Here is a 21567-nt window from a genome sequence, read left to right as displayed (position 1 = left end):
CAAAAACAAAACGATTTTGTTATAGCATAAAACAATTAAGGTCTGGCAATACTAAAAACTACTGTTTTAAATTAAGAGGGTTTTGGGGTGCCTGGGTGGCACAGTCAGTTAAGCGTCCGACTTCAGCCAGGTCACGATCTCGCGGTCCGTGAGTTCGAGCCCCGCGTCGGGCTCTGGGTTGATGGCTCAGAGCCTGGAGCCTGTTTCCGATTCTGTGTCTCCCTCTCTCTCTGCCCCTCCCCCGTTCATGCTCTGTCTCTCTCTGTCCCAAAAAAATAAATAAACGTTGAAAACAAAAATTTTTTTTAATTAAGAGGGGTTTTTTTAATTACTTTTTTTTGAGAGACACAGAGAAGGCATGTGTGCAAGCAGGGTGTGGGGAGAGGGAGAGAAAGAATCTAAAGCAGGCTCCACACCCAACACAGAGCCCAACCATGACATCATGATGTGAGCCAAAATCAAGAGCCAGATGCTTAACTGAATGAGCTGCCCAGGTGCCCCCTAAATTAAGAGTTTAAATACAATTTTATAAAATATTCTAAAGCTATTTAAATATGCCTAAAATACATATAAGAGTGGTTTTTAAAACTGTGTTCCTCAGTTTTAGGGTCCTAAAAATAGTTCCAATAAAATCTATTTTATAATTATTTACACACAGATACACAGAGGGTTTATCAGGTAGGATTTCACCAAGGAAAATATTTGTGGTTGGGCAGGAGGGAGGTAGGGAGAGACCTGTACTAGAGTCCTTTTGTTTTGGGGGTTCTGACAGTGGAATACATTAGAAAATAGAATGTTACAACTCCGTGTCACAAAAATTTGTAGCCATGGAAAACTACCGTAATGCTTAACTACTGGCAACACTATCTACAAACTATAAGGAATCTAAGCCACAATTACCAGCTATGAATGCTGGTCCCTTCATTCCAGTTCTAAATTTCTATGATTATGACGGACTATGATGTTCCAACAAAGTACTGAGAGCAATTTCAAATGTAGCAACATAGTCACAAGTGTCTTTTGACCCTCAACTAATCAGAGAACTCGATGGTCTAGAAGTTTCAGAAACCTGGCCAAATGACAAAAAAATACTTAAGCTACCAGGCATATTAAGTCCATCAAGTAACAATATGCAACTTCCCCTCCCTCTTCTCCTCTCTTGCCCCTTAAGTGTTAACACTAATAAAACATGTTAATAAAATAATGAAATGTCCATCATACCCAATGGAAGATTATATAATACAAATCCTCATTTTCAGTCAAAGTTCAATCCTACAGCATAGCCTAACTCTTAACACAAGTGTCAAAACTGCAACTGTCATAATCCTTTCCTTAAAAATTATTTGTGGCAATGGGAAGCCTAGGTGGCTCAATGGGTTGGGTGTCCAACTCTTGATTTCCGCTCAGGTCATGACCTCATGGTTCATGGGTTCGAGCCTCGCATCGGGCTCTGTGCTAACAACTCAGAGCCTAGAGCCTGCTTTGGATTCTGTGTCTCCCCCTCTCTCTGATCCTTCCCTGCTTGTGCTCTCTCAAAAATACATTAAGAGGGGTGCCTGGGTGGCTGTCAGTTAAGCATCCCACTTCAGCTCAGGTCATCATCTCAGTTTGTGAGTTCAAGCCCCACATCAGGCTCTGTTCTGACAGCTCAGAGCCTGGAGCCAGCTTCACATTCTGTCTCCCTGTCTCTCGGACCCTCCCATGCTCATGCTCTGTCTCTGAATAATAAATAAACATTAAAAAAAATTTTTAATAAACTTTTAAATATATATTTAAATTATCCATACTTAAAGTGCAAAACTAATTAGCAAAGAGCAAAGTACTTGAATCAAGTTTTAGGGAAGAACTAAAATATCTCATTTTAATGTATTCATTTAATGAATCTATGCCTTTTGTTCACTATTACATTGTATGATTAAGATATGTTGCATTCCTCAGGAATAATTTTAAATAACATACCTCTTTCACTGAAGTTGCTGACGGGCTAAAATTCTTGGCAGTTGATTTAAAAGCATTGAAGTTGCCAACACCATATGTAGACTCATGAGGGAAAGAAGTCCCAACTTTATTTTCTTTAGTTTGGCTTTTCCATTGAGTAGGCTAGAGGAAAACATCAAACATTAATGTCTATCAAAAACAGATTATTCAGAGGAGAAAAACAAAGTGAACACAATACAGATGACTGTGTGTGACTCATAAAAATAATTATTGTATTACATCTTAATCATTCCTACATATTTCTCTTCTTTTTCTACAACTAAAATCAAAGCCTGGTATTTAGACAAAAAACATCTGACTACATTACTATTTTTACAAGGTCTTACAAACCTAAAGTCAGGTTTGTTTTGCCTAATATCAAGAAAACACAAGTATGAGTTCCAAAAACCTAAAACTGAACACCAAGGAAACAGCACTATGTACTATATTTACCAAAACAAAATTTTATAGATTTACTACCAATAATATAAGAAAACACATACATGAGCAAACACGCACATCATTTAAAAGATAATTAAAAGTAATGACACATAATGGGTGAACTCTTTCCATTTTAAAGTCAGTATCCCACCAACAACCCCTCCCACTTTGGTATAAAATTTTTTAACATTCTATTCTCAAAGTAATCCAGTTGGTACCAACTTAAAACTTGCATTTTAAACAATTTAGAACTTACTTTTGTAGGTGGAGCAGCAGGTTTAGGGACTAAGCCTTTATAAACACTTGGACCAGTCCCGTTCTTAACTGGTTGTGACTGAAGATTTCCTACCACTGGGAATCCAGATAGCTGTAAGTCTTTTGTATTACCTTTCTTAATGACCAGCATCCTTGGAGCTCTAGATTTAGGATTCGGAGGATATTCTGCATAAATAAAGCACGAGCAAGAGTTACATACAGTTTAAATTTTAGCATAAAATTAAACCACACACACACACATACACACAAACAGCATAATCCAATCCTTGATTATATTTAAAAATAATTGCTGCTTCCTGGGCAAAATAATTAAGCTAAATAAGTATAAGCTATATTCCTGCTTCATAAATAAAGCTAAAACATAAACAGAATATAGCAAGGATTGCACAATGTCAAGTAATACAAATGAATTCAGCTGAACACTGGCCTAAAACGTTAATTAAATTTTTTAATTGCAAATTTCATTCTAGTCTCCTAAGGCTTAGAATATAAAGTACATTATATTTTCCTCTTCTCCATTTTCAAAAAATAGTTTTTCTAACTTCTTCTCATTCTTATCTCACTTACAAAGTTACTATCAATAAACAAAGAACTATAGTCCCTCAATTTCTAAATTGCTACTCAAGTTGTGACTAATAAAAAACAGAATTCTATTTTCACAATACCAAGTCATTCAAATATTTACTGGCCATCTAACTATAATGAAGGCATTATGTAAGTTATAGGGTAACAAACTCAATTCTTCTGAAGACAGTACTAGGAATAATTGCTAACAGAGCTGTTTTCTAAAGAGAAATTCAATTGCTAAAATATGAAAACCTGCCCATAGAGTTTAATTTTAATCCCAGAATTTAGTTAGTGTAGGTATTACACGTGAGCATGTTCACAATTATTGTGGTGAAGTATGTCTTTCTTCCTTTACAAAAATTCTCTAAGTGTCAGTTTCATAGTTGAAGAGTTTAGAATAAAAGAATTAAGGGGAGAAAGCTTAGGAAATCTAAATCAAGATTAGCATTGTGTATTAAATAAGTTCCTGTGACATGCTGAGTTGCCTAAATGTTTGTGATGATGCCCCACCTCAAACAAACCAAACCAAAATTCCTACTGGATCATCTCAAAAACTAAACAAGGACTTATAGGGGCATGAAGAGACTCTCAAACTTCATCTGAGGCTTCAAAATCTTCAAAATATAGAGCTGGTATGCTACTTCATTTTACTGCTGATGTATAAAAGAACAAGAACCTAGAGCAAACTGAGCATATCCTCTTAAAAGTTAAACACATGGCTAATCTACTAAGGCAAATATTCCAACTTCTTGGATGCCTTACAAGGCCCAAGGAATAAAGGCTAAGAAAGAAATCTTTGGTCACACAAAAACAGAAATTAAATCAGCAATACACAGCTTTTCTAAAGAACTTACACAATTAAGTCAACAAAACAAAAATTAAGTATAAAGATGTTTCAGGGTGCCCGGGTGTCTCCGTTGATTCAAGTGTCTGACTCTTGATTTTGGCTCACGTTATGATCTCACAGTTCATGGGATCAAGCCCCCCATAGAGGCACTGTGCTAACAGCATGGAGCCTGCTTAGGATTCTCTCTCCTTGTCTTTCTGCCCCTCCCCTGCTCAGACGCATGCGTGCTCTCTCTGTCAAAATAAGTGAAGAAGAAAAAAGGAGAAGAGGAAGAAGAAGAGGAAGAAGAAGAGGAAGAAGAAGGGAAAGAAAGATCTCACAGATGAAAAAAGAACCCTAGAAATAGCACTAAACCATTTAAGCTTTGCAATTATTCTGGTAAACAGATGATGACGGTGAGAATAAAACTGGGGAAAAAAAAGATTGCTAAAAGGAATCTCAAGAATCAGTAATGACTGATACTGGGAAATGCAAAAGGCAGTAAGAGTTTGCAAGGTCTCAGAAAGTCAAGTGCTGAAACAGAGGACATTTCTATCAGTACACCACAATTAAAGAAGTTCAAACATGGCTGATAAGCACACTTCCAGTTCAAAATGGCCCATTAAGCACACAAGTTTACCTTCTTTACCTTAAAGTAGGTCCTATGTTAAAATTACTATAATGGAGGAAAACAAATACAACAGGAAAAGAGTCACCATCATCAGCAAGGGGTGATGTCAACCCACATTTATGAAGAAGTAAAGAAAAAAACTTTTATTAAGTGTGCACAAAGGAACCTAACAGCTGAGGATGGGACTGATCCACCCCTGAATCTTGGATTACAGACCTGTACCTGAAAAAGCCACACATGGCAGAGGGCAGAAGTGAAACTTTTCAAAGATCAATCGCTATGAAAAGAAAGTTACTAAAGGAAATCCTAAACAATGTACTATAGGCAGGCGAAAAATGATCCCACATGGAAAGCTGAAGGTTCAAGAAAAAAATAAAGAAAACTTTTGTGTATAAGCAATCATTAATCAAAATTAGAAGGCAGAAGAGAAAGAGCAGACAAGCAAACAGGTATGTTATCTTTAAACCTCAACATACTTCCTGACTACTAAGTTCACTTTCCTAAAACTGGATTCCTGGACATCTAGAGAAAAAAATAATGTGGCTTTTTCCTCAAAGAAGCCTTCAGGGCAAAGACAAAATATTCTATAAAGAAGGAAGGTGAAGGGACATGTGGCTGGCTCAGTCGGTAGAGGATGCAACTCTATCTCAAGGTCTTGAGTTAAAGCCCCACGTTAGGTGTGAAACCTATTTAAAAAAAAAAAAGAAGAAATGTGAAGCCTAACAAATAAATCATAGAAGGCTAAGTAGCAAAGTAAGTACAGTACAGAGGTTAAGAACATGGACATTTATACCAGATTTATAGAATCTTGCTCCAACTCTATTAATTCTCTCATCTATAAAATGAAAAATAGCTCGTCAGAGAATTACTGTAAAATATTTTTAAATACTAGAAGAAAAATCTAGAAAAGTCAGACTATCTCCATTATAGTATGCTTCCAATTATATTTCAATATTGTATTAAACTTTAAGTTGATTTACAAAATTACAGAAGATGAGAAAAATTCTAACAGAAATAAACACAGACTAACCTATATCCTATGTAACTATGCTGAATATACTACATAAACCTGCCCATTTAATAACAAGAGCTCTTAATAGCAACCATTACAATAAAAGTAATGGAAAGGATGATGGCAGCACTAACTGTCCAAACTTTGAGTCATTTATATTTCAGTTGACCCTTGAATAACAAGGTCTGAAATGCACCAGTCCACTTACATGCAAGTACTTTTCCAATAAATACATAAAAGTATTATAAGTATATTTTTCTTATGATTTTCTTAATAAGGTTTTCTTCTCATAGCTTACTTTGTCACAATATACATGTAATACACAATATATGTTTTAATCAATTATGTTATCGGTAAGGCTTTCAATCAACAGTACACTATCAGTAGTACTTAAGTCTGGGGGGCGGGGGGATCAAAAGTTATACAGGGATTTTCGACCAAAGGGGTGGGGTAAGAGGCATTAAGGCCCCCAACTCCTGCACTGTTCGAGTCAAATGTACTTATAAACATGTTCATCTGTTCAGATTCTCCCTACAAATTCTGACATTAATCTTTCAAGTGCTGAAGCAGTTAGATTCAAACAGTATCCAATGTCTCCTTCTATTCTTTCTCCATTTACTTTGTCAACTGGTTAACAATATGCAAACACTTGTATTAAAAAAAAAACTAAAAAGTAAGTGATCTCAGTGACTTCCCTCTGTAAATTACAAGTCCATATTATTTCCAACTCAGATAAGCAGGCATTGTCATTGAAATTTAAGTTAAAAACACCTGAAGGGAAAGGAGTTTTAGATTTTCATATACCTGTTTTCTGCTACCCTCACAAACTATTAGCTGACAATAACTGACTTTAAATATCCCTTTATTTCCCTGTTATTTATACTCTCCCAATATCTATGGATACAAGAGATTTTTTTTTTCTTAAATACAAAGTCAATGGTGGGAGGAGGACTGGCTCAATTCTTTCTAGAAAAAAACAATTAAAATACTGCCACCTATAATACAAACTAATTTGGCAACATGTGTAGTTAAGAGCAAACATTTCATCTTCATCCTCTTGTCTTTCACTACATTCCCTCCAAGTGTCTTCTATACGTTTTCTGATTCAATCACTTATTACTTTATTCTTTGATCTCTACCCTAAAAATTCCTCTTTTTTTGCCTTTTAATGAATCTACAAGAATATCCATCACTTAACTAGATTTGAACATAACTTAGCTAACGTCCAGGTTCATTAAACAACTCTAACATGATCAAGTGTTTTACATAGATTGATTTACACAATAATTTTAATATTTTATGCAATTTAATATTTATACTGCTTTTCTCATTAAAATTGTGATCACCCTCATCTCTGAGATGTGAAAATTCACTCAGATTAAGTAATCTACCCAAAAGTCTAACCATCAGGTAAAACACCTAATGTTAGGGGCCCTGATCTATCTCCATAACAAATGTCCTTAACTACTATATTATATACTAGTGGGGGAAATGGGAATTCAAGTATTTACTGCTATGCCAAATACTTCAAATTGTTACCATCCCCAACTAAAAATAAGCATACTAGGCCTGTAACTAAATGGTAGAAAAAAAGTCTGCGTACCACCAAGTGAAATCAAAGTCCACCCTTTTCTGATGCCAAGTTACTGACTTGGTTTCATGATCTTGACAAAACAGTTAACTTTAATGGGTGAACAAAAGCATATGGCCAAATGAAGGGTGAATCACATGTGAATTAAGTTTTCACTTAATTTGAAGAAACTTAGTCACATAAAATACAGTAATACACAAATATCAAACCCAAACCTCAGCAATAAAAACAAATTCCTATTGTGAACACTAATTTTAATGCAGAAAACTAAATGTTTCCGATTTAAAGAAACTGACGTGGTTTGAATCTTTTTGGTTTTCAATTTTTTAATGTACAAATCTGTTTTGTTTCACAATAGAAGTTTAAAACAAATGAGTTTCATTAACTTATAATGTAAGCCAACAATAGGGGTATGGTGTTTTTTTCTTTAATAAGGCCCCCTACATCACTCATACTTCTAAAAGAACTTACACGATGAACAAATAATACTTCTAACTCCGACCAAGTAAAATTGACTTCTGTTAAGTTGTCTAATCAAACTCTATTAATTTTCCCTTATCAACCTTTAACGTATGTTGCATTACCTTTTTCTTCTTGTTCTAAGTTTAAAAACTATTTTCGTAAGACATTCAAGGAAAGTGGAGTCATTTCCACGTATAAACTACCAACAGATACTTTTACAAAGAAATTCGGTAAGGATTATTCCTTTCTCCTAATTCTACTTACAGAGTTCCTTTAAAAAACAAAATTCACTGGCTTTCATCATAATCGAATTCACTTAATGCAAACATGCATGTCACTCAATGTGTATGCTTTTGGCTACTATAACTGGAATTCTCTAGAAAATAACCCATCTTTAAGAAATAGTCACCAATTTGCTTTTAGAAAGCCAAACAAATAAAATTCTTAAAAATGAATATTGATGCTCTTAAGTAGTATATCAAATATAAGCAAAAAACAGGAAAGCTCAAGTTATCAAGGAATAGACACAAAAATAAATGCTAAGTTTAAACAACATTATGCTTAAATTAATTACTATGAGTGATATTTTTCATTATTTAGTATCTTTAGAACTAAATGTCAGACTCTGCCAATAATATATTGCTGACATAATTCATCAACACAAAAATAGCCAGTAGTACTTCTGAAAACACACAAATCAACAATTACTAATTATGTACCAAATTGTATACAAACATATACACATCATTTTTTCTCTTTCTCACCTCCCAAATATATCAGTCACACAACTGAGTATTTTAAAATGGTCACAGGCACACTCAAGTACCTTTTAGTTTTCAAGTATTAAAGATATAGATTAATTTAGTAAGCATTAATCTTGGACACCCAACAACAGTGCTCCTGATTAAGATCAAAACAATAAAAAAGTCACAGATATAAGCTGCAGGAAGGTGTTTTTTAAAAAGCTAAATAAGTTCTAAGTAGAATTACACTTATGTAATTATATTTTAAACAGTTTAGTTACTTTCCCTCAAGGTATTTTTTTTTTAATTGGGATATTTTGTTTAGATTCTTGCAATTTCTGATCTACAAAAGGACAGTTTCAGGGACAAACTGGTTTGTTTAATACATATTACATTTCGGTTATTAAATTTTTACTTACCTGGAAGGAAGTAGCACTAGAAAAGTTCTATTGAAGTCTTTCCTAAAATTCTCTCATGTCTTCCTCAGGAACATTGCTATTTTAAATGTTGCAATGGGGAAAACGATATTTGGGAACCCAGGGGGGAAAGTGAGAAAGGAATAGTGAAGTGTAATACAATGAAAACTTCATTGTATTCCTATGGGAAGTACTGGGAATTTAACAGTTAATCAAGCCACAATTAACCATTTTCTTTTTTCTAATGCAAACACACTTCTTAGTTTACCTAAGGCACAGAACATCTTCCTTTTAAACATCTTTTCAACTAGTGCTCAAAATCCTTAGACCAACCCTGAAACAGTAGAACCAAAATCTTTATATTAATACATTTTATTCTCAATATTTTCAAAGATGTACTTGCCTTTAAATCATTTCTAAAATTATTAAATTAACCAAGGATCAGTACCAATAGTATCTATAGGTAGTTTTATATGACAAAAGCTCACTGACATTAATTTTTTATTTACTTTCATTCTAATCAAATCCAAATTATTCCTAATTTCTTAAGAGACTCTATTTAACACCTTCCAGGTGGTTCTATATTCTTATGCAATCAGCTGTTCCCAGAAAAACTGAATAATAAGGAAACATACCTAAGAGAGGAGCTTGGGAGATTTTTTTTGGTTGGGTATGTGTGTGTCTGGGCGTGTAGGCCTGGGGAGAGTGGTAGAAATACTAATTTGCAATACAGAAAAAACAATGCCATTCACATGGTTCTAACAAAAGTGTCTGACCACCCCCACCCCCACCCTCAAAAAGCCCTTAAATAAATCGGGAGATCAAAAGAAAACAAAGTAATGCCCCAGAGTTATCACCCATAAATACATTAAAGAACAGCATAGGAAGTGGCAAAGTTTAAAATAATGCCTTTATCATTAGCACTAGTATGCTGTCACAAGCCACAATCCTTTTATTTTGGTAAGTTGATAATTTTCAATAGGAAAATACAAATGAACATGTGTATAAGTTCCAAAGTGGATTTGTCGCCTTTGAATTTGGCATCAAATAATTAAATTTATTTTTCAGATATCAAATCTTCATATTTAAAATTTTTTCCATTATTTTAAACTTCACTTGAATCTTTAAAAAGCTGTCTGATTTGTACTATATGAGTGCGCTTTAATCTTCTGTAAGATGCTATCAAATTAAACTCAGCAGTTTTAAAGAAAAGGGGTTATTACCAAAAAAAGTCATTAAGCTCTGACAATCAAAAAGACAAATAATTCCAAACAGATTAGTTCCATAGGCAAATTTATACAAGTATTTAATACTCTCTATGTATAACCATTTTCATAAGTAAAAAGATTAATTTTATGTCACACTACGATTAGAAGTACTTATCTTTTCAGTTTAAGTTTTCAACTGTGAAAAACTAAAAATTAATTTAAACTAAGTTTTTTGTTTCCTTAAGATTATCAGGCTGCGTTTGAAACAACACTGATTCATTACATTAACTTACAACCATTAAAAAACTCGTGAGTATACTTAATGGTACTAATCTGTGCAAGTCAAGTATTTCAAATCAAACTCCTTCTATCCCCAGTATCTTTTTAAAAGGTAAGTGCTACCGTTTTGTGTAGCTGAGCACTCAAAAACATATTTATAAGAGTAAGTTTAATTCTAGACTACTCTTTATTTTTAAAAACACAAAAAAGTGAAACATACAAATAACATTTTATACCCCTCAAAGTTAAATTAAAAATTACTTACCCCATACACCTGCAGCTAATGATTTATTCTGATTTGGTTCTCTTTCATATTCAGGATTTAAAGATGGCTGAAAAAATTGGAATGAAAATAAATGTTCACGCTGGTCACATTATTTAAAAATAAACCTTTTAAAAGTAATCTCAAAACCATACTGATAAAAACCCTGATATGATACGATGAACTCTTAACTATTAAAGACCATTCAGGAACCTCACTAACTTATTCTGCTAACCATCAAAATGGTTACTATCTATACTCACTTCTACTAAAGAGAAAACAAGGAAATGGTCTTTAAATATTCTTATCCCCAACTACTTGAGAATGCGTGGATTTAAAAAAAAAAAAAAGAGCAAACAAGACAATGTGGTTTTTTCATCAACTGGAAAAAATCACCCTTTCTTAGCCTAAGGTCAAAAGCAAGGAAGAGAAAAATCAGACTACTCCCAACAGGTGTTAGGTTTTCGTTGCTGGATGCATTCGTTGTAACACACTCATTCTCAAAACAAAGTACAAATTTTTATTTCAACAAGTGATTCACAGGATGTTAAAAAGAAAAGTGATTTCAGCATTGAATGTGTACTCAAAACCAATTTTAGAATCCTAAATTTCCAGGTATTTTCTGTGTTACCTAGCAACAATGCCTGCCTTAAAGAAGGTATTTAACACATGTTGAATAAAATGAATCTTGATATATTTTACTTACCAACAAAAGTAAACCATTTACACTCTAATGACATTACTGTAAATAAAGTCCCAAAAGACTATACATGCATACCAGTATGATTCCTTGATACAAACTTAACAGGACTGAGAAGACTTTCGTGGAAGCAACAGGTGCTTTCTAAAAAAAACACAGTATTAGAAATTACACTATAGGTCTATCTTCAGGGCTAGGATCATGACCTCGGAAGCGATCAGCAACAGCGACAACAAGGCTGTTTTAACAAAGTAACAAAAACACTATCTTTGCTAGTCACAGCTACGCAGTTCAAGCCAAGCCATCATTTTCTTCTGAACTAATACCACTATTTCCTAAATAGTGTCCCTGCTCTCACTCACGGTTATTCATTCAAGATTGAACAACTAAAATACTCTTCTAAAAAATTATAATCAGATCAAATGATCCAAAGTTTTCCTTTGATCCAAAGGAGCTTCGTCCTACTGCTCCTATAATTAAACTGAACGTCTTTCCCTTTACCTGCCCAGGTCCTACTCAATCAAAACCTTCTGCTACCTCTCTAATCTGGTTGAATAGTCACTTTACCCATACTGACCTTTTCCCCCTCAAACATTACAAGCTTGCTCCCCACCTTAGGCCCTCTTCCCAGGATTAATAAAGCTGACTCCTTACCAACCAGGCCCTAGATTAAATGTCACTTCCCTAGAGAAACGTCTCCTGATCTCCAAAAAGTAGCCGTCCTGTCACTTTTTACCTAAATTTTCTACAAAATACTAATTACTTTCTTTTTATGTTGTGAATACATCTAATAGAACAGAAATTCAGTGAGAGTAGGACCTTGCTATCTTGTTTCACCTTTCAAAACAGCTAGACTCAGAGCCAGTCAAATATATACTGAATGAAGAACGAACATACACAAATAATAAATTACCAGAGATGAACCACAAGAAAAAATGCCAAGATCAGTAAGATTTTACACGAGACCAATTTTTCATGCAACTAGAGAAGCAGTGTGTTTAGACAGTCACATAGTGAGATTTAAAAATAAAGAAGAATTGGGGCGCCTGGGTGGCGCAGTCGGTTAAGCGTCCGACTTCAGCCAGGTCACGATCTCGCGGTCCGTGAGTTCGAGCCCCGCGTCGGGCTCTGGGCTGATGGCTCAGAGCCTGGAGCCTGTTTCCGATTCTGTGTCTCCCTCTCTCTCTGCCCCTCCCCCGTTCATGCTCTGTCTCTCTCTGTCCCAAAAAATAAATAAAAAACGTTGAAAAAAAAATTTAAAAAAAATAAAAATAAAAATAAAGAAGAATTAAGAAAATTCTGAATTTTTGTAGGGCACCTGAGTGGCTTAGTCGGTTAAGCATCTGACTTCAACTCAGGTCATGACCTCACAGTTAGTGAACTTGAGTCCTGCAGCAGGTGAGCATGAGCCCCAATTCAGATGAGCCCCACTTCTCTCTCCCTCTGCCCCTTGTAGGATTCTCTATCTCCCCCCTGCCCCGCATCATTCACTGGCACGTGTTCTCTCAAAAAAAGGAGGGGAAGGGAGGGGAAGAAAGGGAGACAAACATACAGAAAGAAAGAAAAAATTCTGTTTGTAACTAGTTCATAATTTGTTTTTAAGAGTGGAGTTAACTCTTCTAATTGTATCTGACCTAAGCCAACAAGTGGTTTACCTTCCCTAACCACTGAGAAACTTTTGAATAAAGTAGCTGAAAGACAAGGAGAACTATCCTGGAAGTAACTTAAGAGTAATATACGAGTGGGGGCACCTGGGTGGCTCAGTCAGTTAAGCGTCTGACTTCACCTTGGGTCTGATCTCACCATTCGTTGAGTTCAAGCCCTGCATCAGGCTGTGTGATGACAACTCAGAGCCTGGAGCCCACTTCAGCTTCTGTGTCTCCCTCTCTCTCTGCACCACCTCCCACTCACATTCTGTGTGCGTGCGTGTGTGTGTGTGTGTGTCTCAAAAATAAACGTTAAAATAATTTTATAAAAAAAAGGTAATAAATGAATAAAACATTACTTAAAAGAGACAGTCTAAATAAAATGTACTAGTAAAATATTCTTTCCAAAAGCTTAAAAGCTTTTCAGAGATGTTATGATGCACTTGCAAAAAAGCTAGCAAGCTCAGCCACTGTTTCTAAGGGAAACTGTTCAAATTTAAGGAATAAAATGACACAGATTTATTGAAAGTTTTTAAATGATTATATGGTTAAGAGACAGGAGTAAGTAGGAGGAGGGAGAGGAATTGAGGAAAGAGAATTATATAAACAAAGAGCCTCACAAAATGTTGAAGATTAAACATAACTGAACCTACCAACTGTGATTTCTATAGATATGAACCACAGTGATAAAATCTCTTAAGAAAGCCTTGATGTTAAAATGGCGCTTGCAGAAACCTCATTTGTATTAAAGTTACAAGAAACTTACAAAATCCTCAGCCTCAAACTGTTTGCGTTCTCTCTTGTCTTCTTTCCTCCCTGCTTCATTGTCAGGTATGCTGTTTTCATGTAGTCCTTGGCTTTTCCCAGAATGGAAAATACTGCTACGAGAACGAGAACTTCCACCATGGTATCCCCCTCGATGATTTATGTTTTCAGTACCATTTCTTCCATGCATCCGCCATCCATTTTTTTCTTTCCTTCCAAAGTTACCTTATTTAAGAATGGTAAAGTAACATAAATTCAAAGATGGCTCTGGTTAACTACTGAATCACAAAACATTCTTAAAACAACATGAAGAAAATCATCCTACACTCTCACTTCTTAGCAAATTTTACCTCCATTAGGACGTCCAATACCAGAATCAAAGCCATCTGAAGAGTTGTGTCGTCGACGATTCACATCGTAACGATTTTCTGTCCATGAAAAATTTTCAGAATGCTTCTCAAAATTCAGTGACGACTGAAACAAATCATAAACACATACATGAACGTACACATAAAACCTAAATATAACTGGGGCACCTGGGTGGCGCAGTCGGTTAAGCGTCCGACTTCAGCCAGGTCACGATCTCGCGGTCTGTGAGTTCGAGCCCCGCGTCGGGCTCTGGGCTGATGGCTCAGAGCCTGGAGCCTGTTTCCGATTCTGTGTCTCCCTCTCTCTCTGCCCCTCCCCCGTTCATGCTCTGTCTCTCTCTGTCCCAAAAATAAATAAACGTTGAAAAAAAAAATTTAAAAAAAACAAAAAAAAAAACAAAAAAAAAACCTAAATATAACTTTAAAAACTAGTAATAATCCGGCCTACATTATTTCCAAGAATTCTAAATGGTTAAGAACATTCTGTATTTACTGTCCATGTATTTGGTTAACTGGTAACTTATTAAAAGATGGATTCATTCCACTGCTGGTCTATTTTCCTTGTCTAATGGACGCTATTTTGAAAGAGCTTAACAACCACATCTACTTACCCAAAAACTTTAAAAGTAAAATACCACTGTAAGGGAAACAAGGCAAAACGTATTACACTTCTCTTAAGTAACAGAATTTGACATTCTGTATCATACATTACTTAATTTAAATATAAATGGCTCAAGATTTTCTTGAACAACAGAAAGTTATGGCAAATGAAGCTTATGTTCTATTTTAAGTTCTCCAGATTGATTTCCAAACTCCTCTTCCCCACAACAAGTGTTTTGTGAAAATTATCTAAAGAACGTATAGAGGCACCTGGCTGGCTCGGTCAGTGGATCATGTGACTATGGACCTCGGGGTTGTGAGTTCAAGCCCCACATTGGGTGTAAAGATTACTTATAACTAAAATCTAAAAAAATAATAATTATTTATAAAAACTATTTTTAAAAATTAGGGATTTACAAAGAACATAAAAAGCCACAACTGTTTTTAAAGGCTGCTCTTCTTCCCCAGTATTAACCCATGAATCTGATAAAATCACAATCAAAACTTCCAACTTTTTAAACGCCCTGACCATTTCTCTCGGTTGGACTTATGTTACAACCATCTCCAGGACAATGAGCAGAGTACATCAGTTGAAATGTAAACCACTGCACATACTGGGTCATCCCCTGGGCCTTTCCACATTGCCACTGTGGGACCTTGTGGTATCATTCCCCTATTGCCCCAGCCTTATCTTGATGCTGTTTATTGTGCCATGAAAGATAGTCCTTGACCATCTCAGGTCTTCACCAGCATCCATGAAACAACAAAAGGCTACCATGCTAGGCCTGCAAGTATGATAAAAACACAAACCCTTCACAGACCCTAACAGTTTTTGTGATGAGGATGCAACACTAACAGAGCTAAAATTCTCTAGAAAAAGTTAAAACAAGGGTCTGCAGGCCAGATTAGGGTAAGAGAAGACTCTCATGATCCTGGCAGCAACTGCTATCATCCAAGTGATAGGTGGAAGTAAGCATCCCTCAATGTTTAACAGCCAAGTGGCAAGGAGTAGAATTGAAACAAGGCACCCAAACAGTGCCTTAGTTGTTCTAATTCTCCCATGAATGGTAGAACAAAGGGATTTTTTATTATGACTGGGGCCCCAAGTGAAAGGCAATACTGCTGTGGCTGCTGAGCCAAAGCAACTCCACACTGAAATAAATGGTGTCAGCAATGAGGATAAATGGGAGTTTTAGGAAGATTAAAAACTCATGAGAAGGAATTATGTTAACACTCCTGACTTCTTGGAAACAAAGTAAATGCAGAGCCTAGCATGCTGGAGTGGAAGTGTTCTGTGCCTTCTGTACTCCCTGATTCCTCCTCCCCCCCCCCCCACTTCCCACTACATCAACCTTAGCAACTTTAATGAGAATGTCAAGTACACTGATATTTAAGGAAACTGACAAACTTCTATAGCTCTGCTAGACATACATGCTCAAGTCACCATCTCACTCCCATGAGGAGCAACACAGTACTAAGTGAAGGGTGGCTGAAAATACTGAGGAATGTGGGGCAAAGCCAAGTCAATGTGGTGTATGGGGGGAGGAAAGGCCCCATCCTGGGTGTTTGATGAAGCCAAAAGGTACACAAGAGAAGAGGCAACATCAACTCTGAGTTGAGGAATCAGAAAACAAAAAGCGTACAAGCCACCCATGCAATGCCCAAAGGAGTGGTTTTCTCCTCCACCCTGTACTTTCCCTCATTCACAGATGAAGAAATCATTTCCTGAAAGCTTAGAGTGTAACCTTAAAGCGCATGGACGAAACTTCTCCGTCAGTGTCACTATAGTGAGAAAAGATGCCACTAAAACCCAGTTTGACTGATTTTGGAGTTTGGAGAAAATTCAGCAGTAGGAAAGGGAAATTAAAGTGATCTTGCAGGTGGGGCCTTTAGGCCAATTCAATTTACCATTGTTTGTTTTGTTTTAACTTGGTACTAATGTTACATGCTTGTAATGAAAATGCTCAAGATTCTTCCATTCAGGGATATGACAGGATGACAGGTGATTTCTGTCCCCCTTCCAGGTCGTCTAGCAGAAACACCAAAGCCTCTCAAAAGAAAGAAAAAATATCAGACACAGAATTGAAGATTTGATGGGTAATGGGATATTCAGAGAGGCTACTTCCCAGTACAGAAGTGCCATGTGCCTGACACATACATCCCTTTTCTAAAGGGAATATGGCTCTTGCCCTACTGCTGAGCTCTTAAAGTGAACTTAAACTAAGAACAAAAAAAGGGGCCCATTAGGGCTCTCAACCTAATGAAAAGTATTTGAGCATGCAGCTGACCTGACTACTGGGACATTTGTTTTGCACAAAGAAGTGGCAACTACCCTTTACAGTAAACCTTATTCCTCTGCCTGCCACCTTAACAAGCTCCTGGTTCAATAAGGCTCTCAAATCATAGTTCCCTTAATTCCTAGTTGAACCTGGTTCAACTAGGTTAAGAGAGGACAGTGTCCACTGGGTGGCAGCAGCCATCCAGCCTCAACAACTCTGGAAGACCAAATGGATTGTCAGTCAGCACAAAGGGCTAAAATGAAAAGCAGGACCCTGGCCTTAGATAAGCTTTAAGGACTAGACATTTTCTATTATTTTTCTGCCTCTTCGACTGTTGCCAACGTCCAGTCATCTGGCCAGTCATGTGAGAAACTAGAGACTGGCAGATTAAAGGTAATTCTTTGGAGTCACAAACTGAAACTATAGCTGATGAGACAATCTGAGTCACTCAGATGCTCACAGTAAGATGCGCTAGCATAAAGAACTAAAATCAGAATACTGCTGAAGTCTGTAGCATGCTACCTAGATCCACCACACCAGACCTGTAACAATCCACTACCATAGACTGGTCACAAAATAAACGACTTTTCCTTTCTGATGCAGAAGCCACCTCTGCATGCCAGCCTGAGACTCCTGCCAACAGCTCATCTACTTGTCGTGCTGCAAAGGAGGCTGCAAAGGAGGCCACGTTACACAAGAGGAACTGCATCAAATCATTGATCACTTCTTGGAGCTATCTATAGTGTTTCTTCACTGTTGAAATTTTTTCAGGTTACAGTGTTGTTGCTGCAATCTGACTGGCTAACTCTAACTCTGGTCACACTATCGTGACCCTTGAAATAAATCCATGTTTTTGGTATTCCAAGCACTAACATTCCAGTAATAGTACATCTTTTGTCATAAAGTTCAACCTGCAATGGGTCGATATTCAAATACTAAATGGACACTCTATACCCTCTACTATCCGCAGGCATCCAGTATTGTCAAGCAATACTAACAGTCTCAACATTCAACTCTGGACAATCTACAACTCTACATTCCTCAGATAATACAGACCTATTTTTAAAATATCAGGATTCTGGGGGCACCTGGGTGGCTCAGTCAGTTGAGCATCTGACTCTTGCTTTTGGCTCTGGTCTTAATATCACAGGTTCATGGGATCAAGCCCTGCGTCAGGCTCTGCAATGACAGCGTGGAGCCTACTTGGAATTCTCTCTCTCAAAAATAAATAACATAAACTTTAAAAAACAAAATACCAGGATTTGCCCTGATTATCCCTTGACATGTTGTTTCTTTCTCCTAAGAGAAACTGCAGGCCAATGTACCTCTCAGGGTGATGCACTGGCCAAAAAAGAAATCTAAGGAATTCAAATAATCTGGTTTGGCCACCTGGATTCTCTTTTTGGAGGGAGATGGTCCTGTATCTGAAGACAGTGACCATTTGTGTGACTATCTCTCACCCAGTCCTCAGTAAGGTCCAATGTGGACTAGGGTGAGCAATATGATACATCACTGCAATTACGTAAAAATGTCCTTGGTTCCACTCACATCCAATTCTTCCAAACCAAAAAATCTGGGTACAAGTAGGGCATTTTCTTTTAAGTGAAGTCAGCTATCCAAATGAGACACATAAGGGGTGCCTGGGTGGCTCAGTCAGTTAAGTGTCTGACTTCGGCTCAGGTCATGTTCTCACGGTCCATGGTTCGACCCCCATGTCAGGCTCTGTCCTGACAGCTCAGAGCCTGGAGCCTGCTTGAGATTCTGTGTCTCCCTCTCTCTCTGCCCCTCCCCTGCTCACACTCTGTCTCACTCTCTCTCTCAAAAGTAAATAAACATTAAAACAACAACAACAACAACAAATGAGACACACCAATTTCATGGGTGTAAAAGAAAAAACGCTAGGGGTGCCTGGCTGGCTCTGTTGGTTGAGGCGTCCGACTTCAGCTCAGGTCATGATCTCACAGCTTGTGGGTTCAGGCCCCGTGTCGTCGGGCTCTATGCTGACAGCTCGGAGCCTGGAGCTGCTTTGGATTCTATGTCTCCCCTGTCTGCCTGTCCCCCACTCACACTGTCTGTCTCTCTCAAAAATAATAAAATAATATTAAAAAAGAAAAAACCCTAGGATCTGTAGAAGGAACATCTTTGACCCCAGAAAGTACTGGAAGAAAGGAAAACAATTAATGCTCTAACCCCTAGAAACAGCACCAAGGCCTGAGTCAAACAGAAACGGAGAAGAAAACACTCATCTACTGCTAGAAGGATCATCCCTACTCATACTTCAAAATCAGAAAAACTCATGTGGCCATAAACAATCCTTAAATATTCTCCTGTGCCTGATATCAACAGCAGCTCCTGAAAGTCAATGTGTAAAAAACGCTTAAAAAAAAATGGTTTCATTCTGATAAAAATTCATGATTCTCCCAACACCTGAGCAGTATTCTGTTATGCCACATGTGGCAAATGATGCTGCAAGTAATGGTGACACCGTCTATGCTTCTTAACCGAACTAATGTAAAAGTTATCCAAAACAAGCTTAATAACAAATCCCTAACTAAACTGATGTGTACTCCTTCAATGCTTCTATGTGAGGGAAAATAAGTCACAGATTGTCTTCTATTAAGGATGAGAGTTGATTTTTGGACCACCTATTATCCTTATAAATGTAGGTTAATGACACCAAAATTCAGATCAGTTTAAATTCTCGAGTGCATTTTAATGGATAATACAGCAGGCGTAGACCATATACTGTCTGGCTGAAAAATTACCTATTGATCCACTCTAGGACTTGTTCACATCCAGCTGAATCCTGGCCTCACCTGGCTGTTAGGGATGTTAACAGTAGCCTTAATTAAATGCTGTTTAAGACAATTAAATGAATTTTGTTCTAGCCTCTATCAAAATAATCAGAGTGGCTGGCTGAATGGTAGTCATATGAAAATACAAGTTTGGCCAAGAATACACAGAGCTGATTGTAGAGCTGTTGGGACAGGCAATCCACCATAGACGGTGAGCATTTCCTTCTGTTCTAATATGCCAAAAATGCAAGACCTTCACTGCTCTTTCTATGGCCCATTTCTCAAGGTGACGTTTGCAGTAAGCACCATTTGAGGGATGATAGGTAACATCCTTCTCTGGGACAAAGAGCAGGCTTATTATAAATTCCCCACTCAGCACCAAGGGTAGCATCCACGTGGGCCCTTCCACGTCAACTACCCAAAGTTTTAGGGGGCATAAAGAATCAGTGCCAATATCATACTTGTCATGCTAATAAGTAATAAAGTTCTTGGTCACTGACTCAGCAGTCTTCTCCCTGCATCTATATTACCTTGCAAGCAGGATAAAACCCAGATCCTTCACAGATTGACATATAGTCAGCAAAGTAACGTAAGAATAAGACATATAACTAACGGGGGTAAAAAAGACAAATACAATAGGACTAAAAAGGTAGCTAGGAAACTTATTATTTGTGAATAAATGATTGCCCAGGCTTAAAAATCCAAAATATAACACAGGGTAAGAATTAAAGTTGCTAGACACAATACTAGCACAAGATACAATATATCTGCAACGAACAGAAATAATAAAGTCTTTTATTTTTTTTTAATGTTTATTTATTTTTAGAGAGAGAGTGAATGACCAAACCCATGGGAGGTAGGTAGAGAAAGGGACACAGAGGATCCAAAGCAGGTTCTCTGATGCACAGCTCAAACTCACCAACTGTGAGATCATGACCTTAGTCAAAGTCGGACTGGACACTTAACCTAATGAGCCACCCAGGCACCACTTACTATTTTTTAAGTAAGCTCTACGCCCATTGTGGGTCTTGAACTCACAACCCCAAGATCAAGAGTCACATGCTCTTCTGACTGAGCCAGCTATGCGCCCCAGTGATAAATCTTTTTAAAATACTGTTTAAAATAGCAACAAGTACTGTGAAATACTTGAATATACCTAATTCATGAAAAACTGGAAAAAAACTGTAATTTTAAAGACATTAAAGATGACCTATACACATGTATACATATAATATATACATACAAGTGTGTAATGATGTGTATAATTTTGTCCTAAACTAATAAGAGAAAAAAAAGCAACCCAAAAGAAATTAACAAATGACATGAAGAGGCATTTCACAGAAATGTTAACTCCTTGTCCAAGAAACAAGGATTTGCAGAGAAGTTAACTGTGATAAAATTTTGGCAAGAATTAAAGTAAAGACAATAGTTCTACACAGCATACAAGAGTATACATCACTACACCACACAAAAATGAATTTGGCAATATCTAACCAAGTCCCAACAATTTTTCTTCTAACTGTAAGTTGGAGCCTTCTATTGAAACTGGTCCACAGAGAAGCAGAAATCAGCATCACTTTGAAGAATGTTGGAATTAGGGTCTCATCCAAGAACTACTGAAATCAGAATCTGCATTTTAATAAAATCCCCACGTTATTTTCTTATCCATTCAAAGTGTGAGGAGGGGCGCTTGGGTGGCTCAGTCATCGGCTCAGGTCATGAT

General features: G+C 36.9%; 1 protein-coding gene across 1 annotated transcript in view; it reads right to left on the bottom strand.

Annotated features, from left to right (window-relative positions):
- GPBP1 (GC-rich promoter binding protein 1) overlaps positions 1–21567 on the bottom strand; it is a 76187-nt gene that overhangs the window by 15376 nt on the left and 39244 nt on the right. The window contains 7 exon segments of the mRNA XM_043590742.1: positions 1960–2100; positions 2675–2859; positions 9578–9605; positions 9607–9638; positions 10695–10761; positions 13804–14027; positions 14153–14276. Coding sequence (XP_043446677.1) covers positions 1960–2100; positions 2675–2859; positions 9578–9605; positions 9607–9638; positions 10695–10761; positions 13804–14027; positions 14153–14276 — 801 coding nt within the window.

This window comes from Prionailurus bengalensis, chromosome A1 (genome assembly GCF_016509475.1).
Source record: "Prionailurus bengalensis isolate Pbe53 chromosome A1, Fcat_Pben_1.1_paternal_pri, whole genome shotgun sequence".
NCBI classification, from domain to species: Eukaryota; Metazoa; Chordata; class Mammalia; order Carnivora; family Felidae; genus Prionailurus; species Prionailurus bengalensis.
The sequence above is the reverse complement of the archived record's forward strand: the minus strand, read 5'-3'. Positions and strand labels throughout refer to the sequence as shown.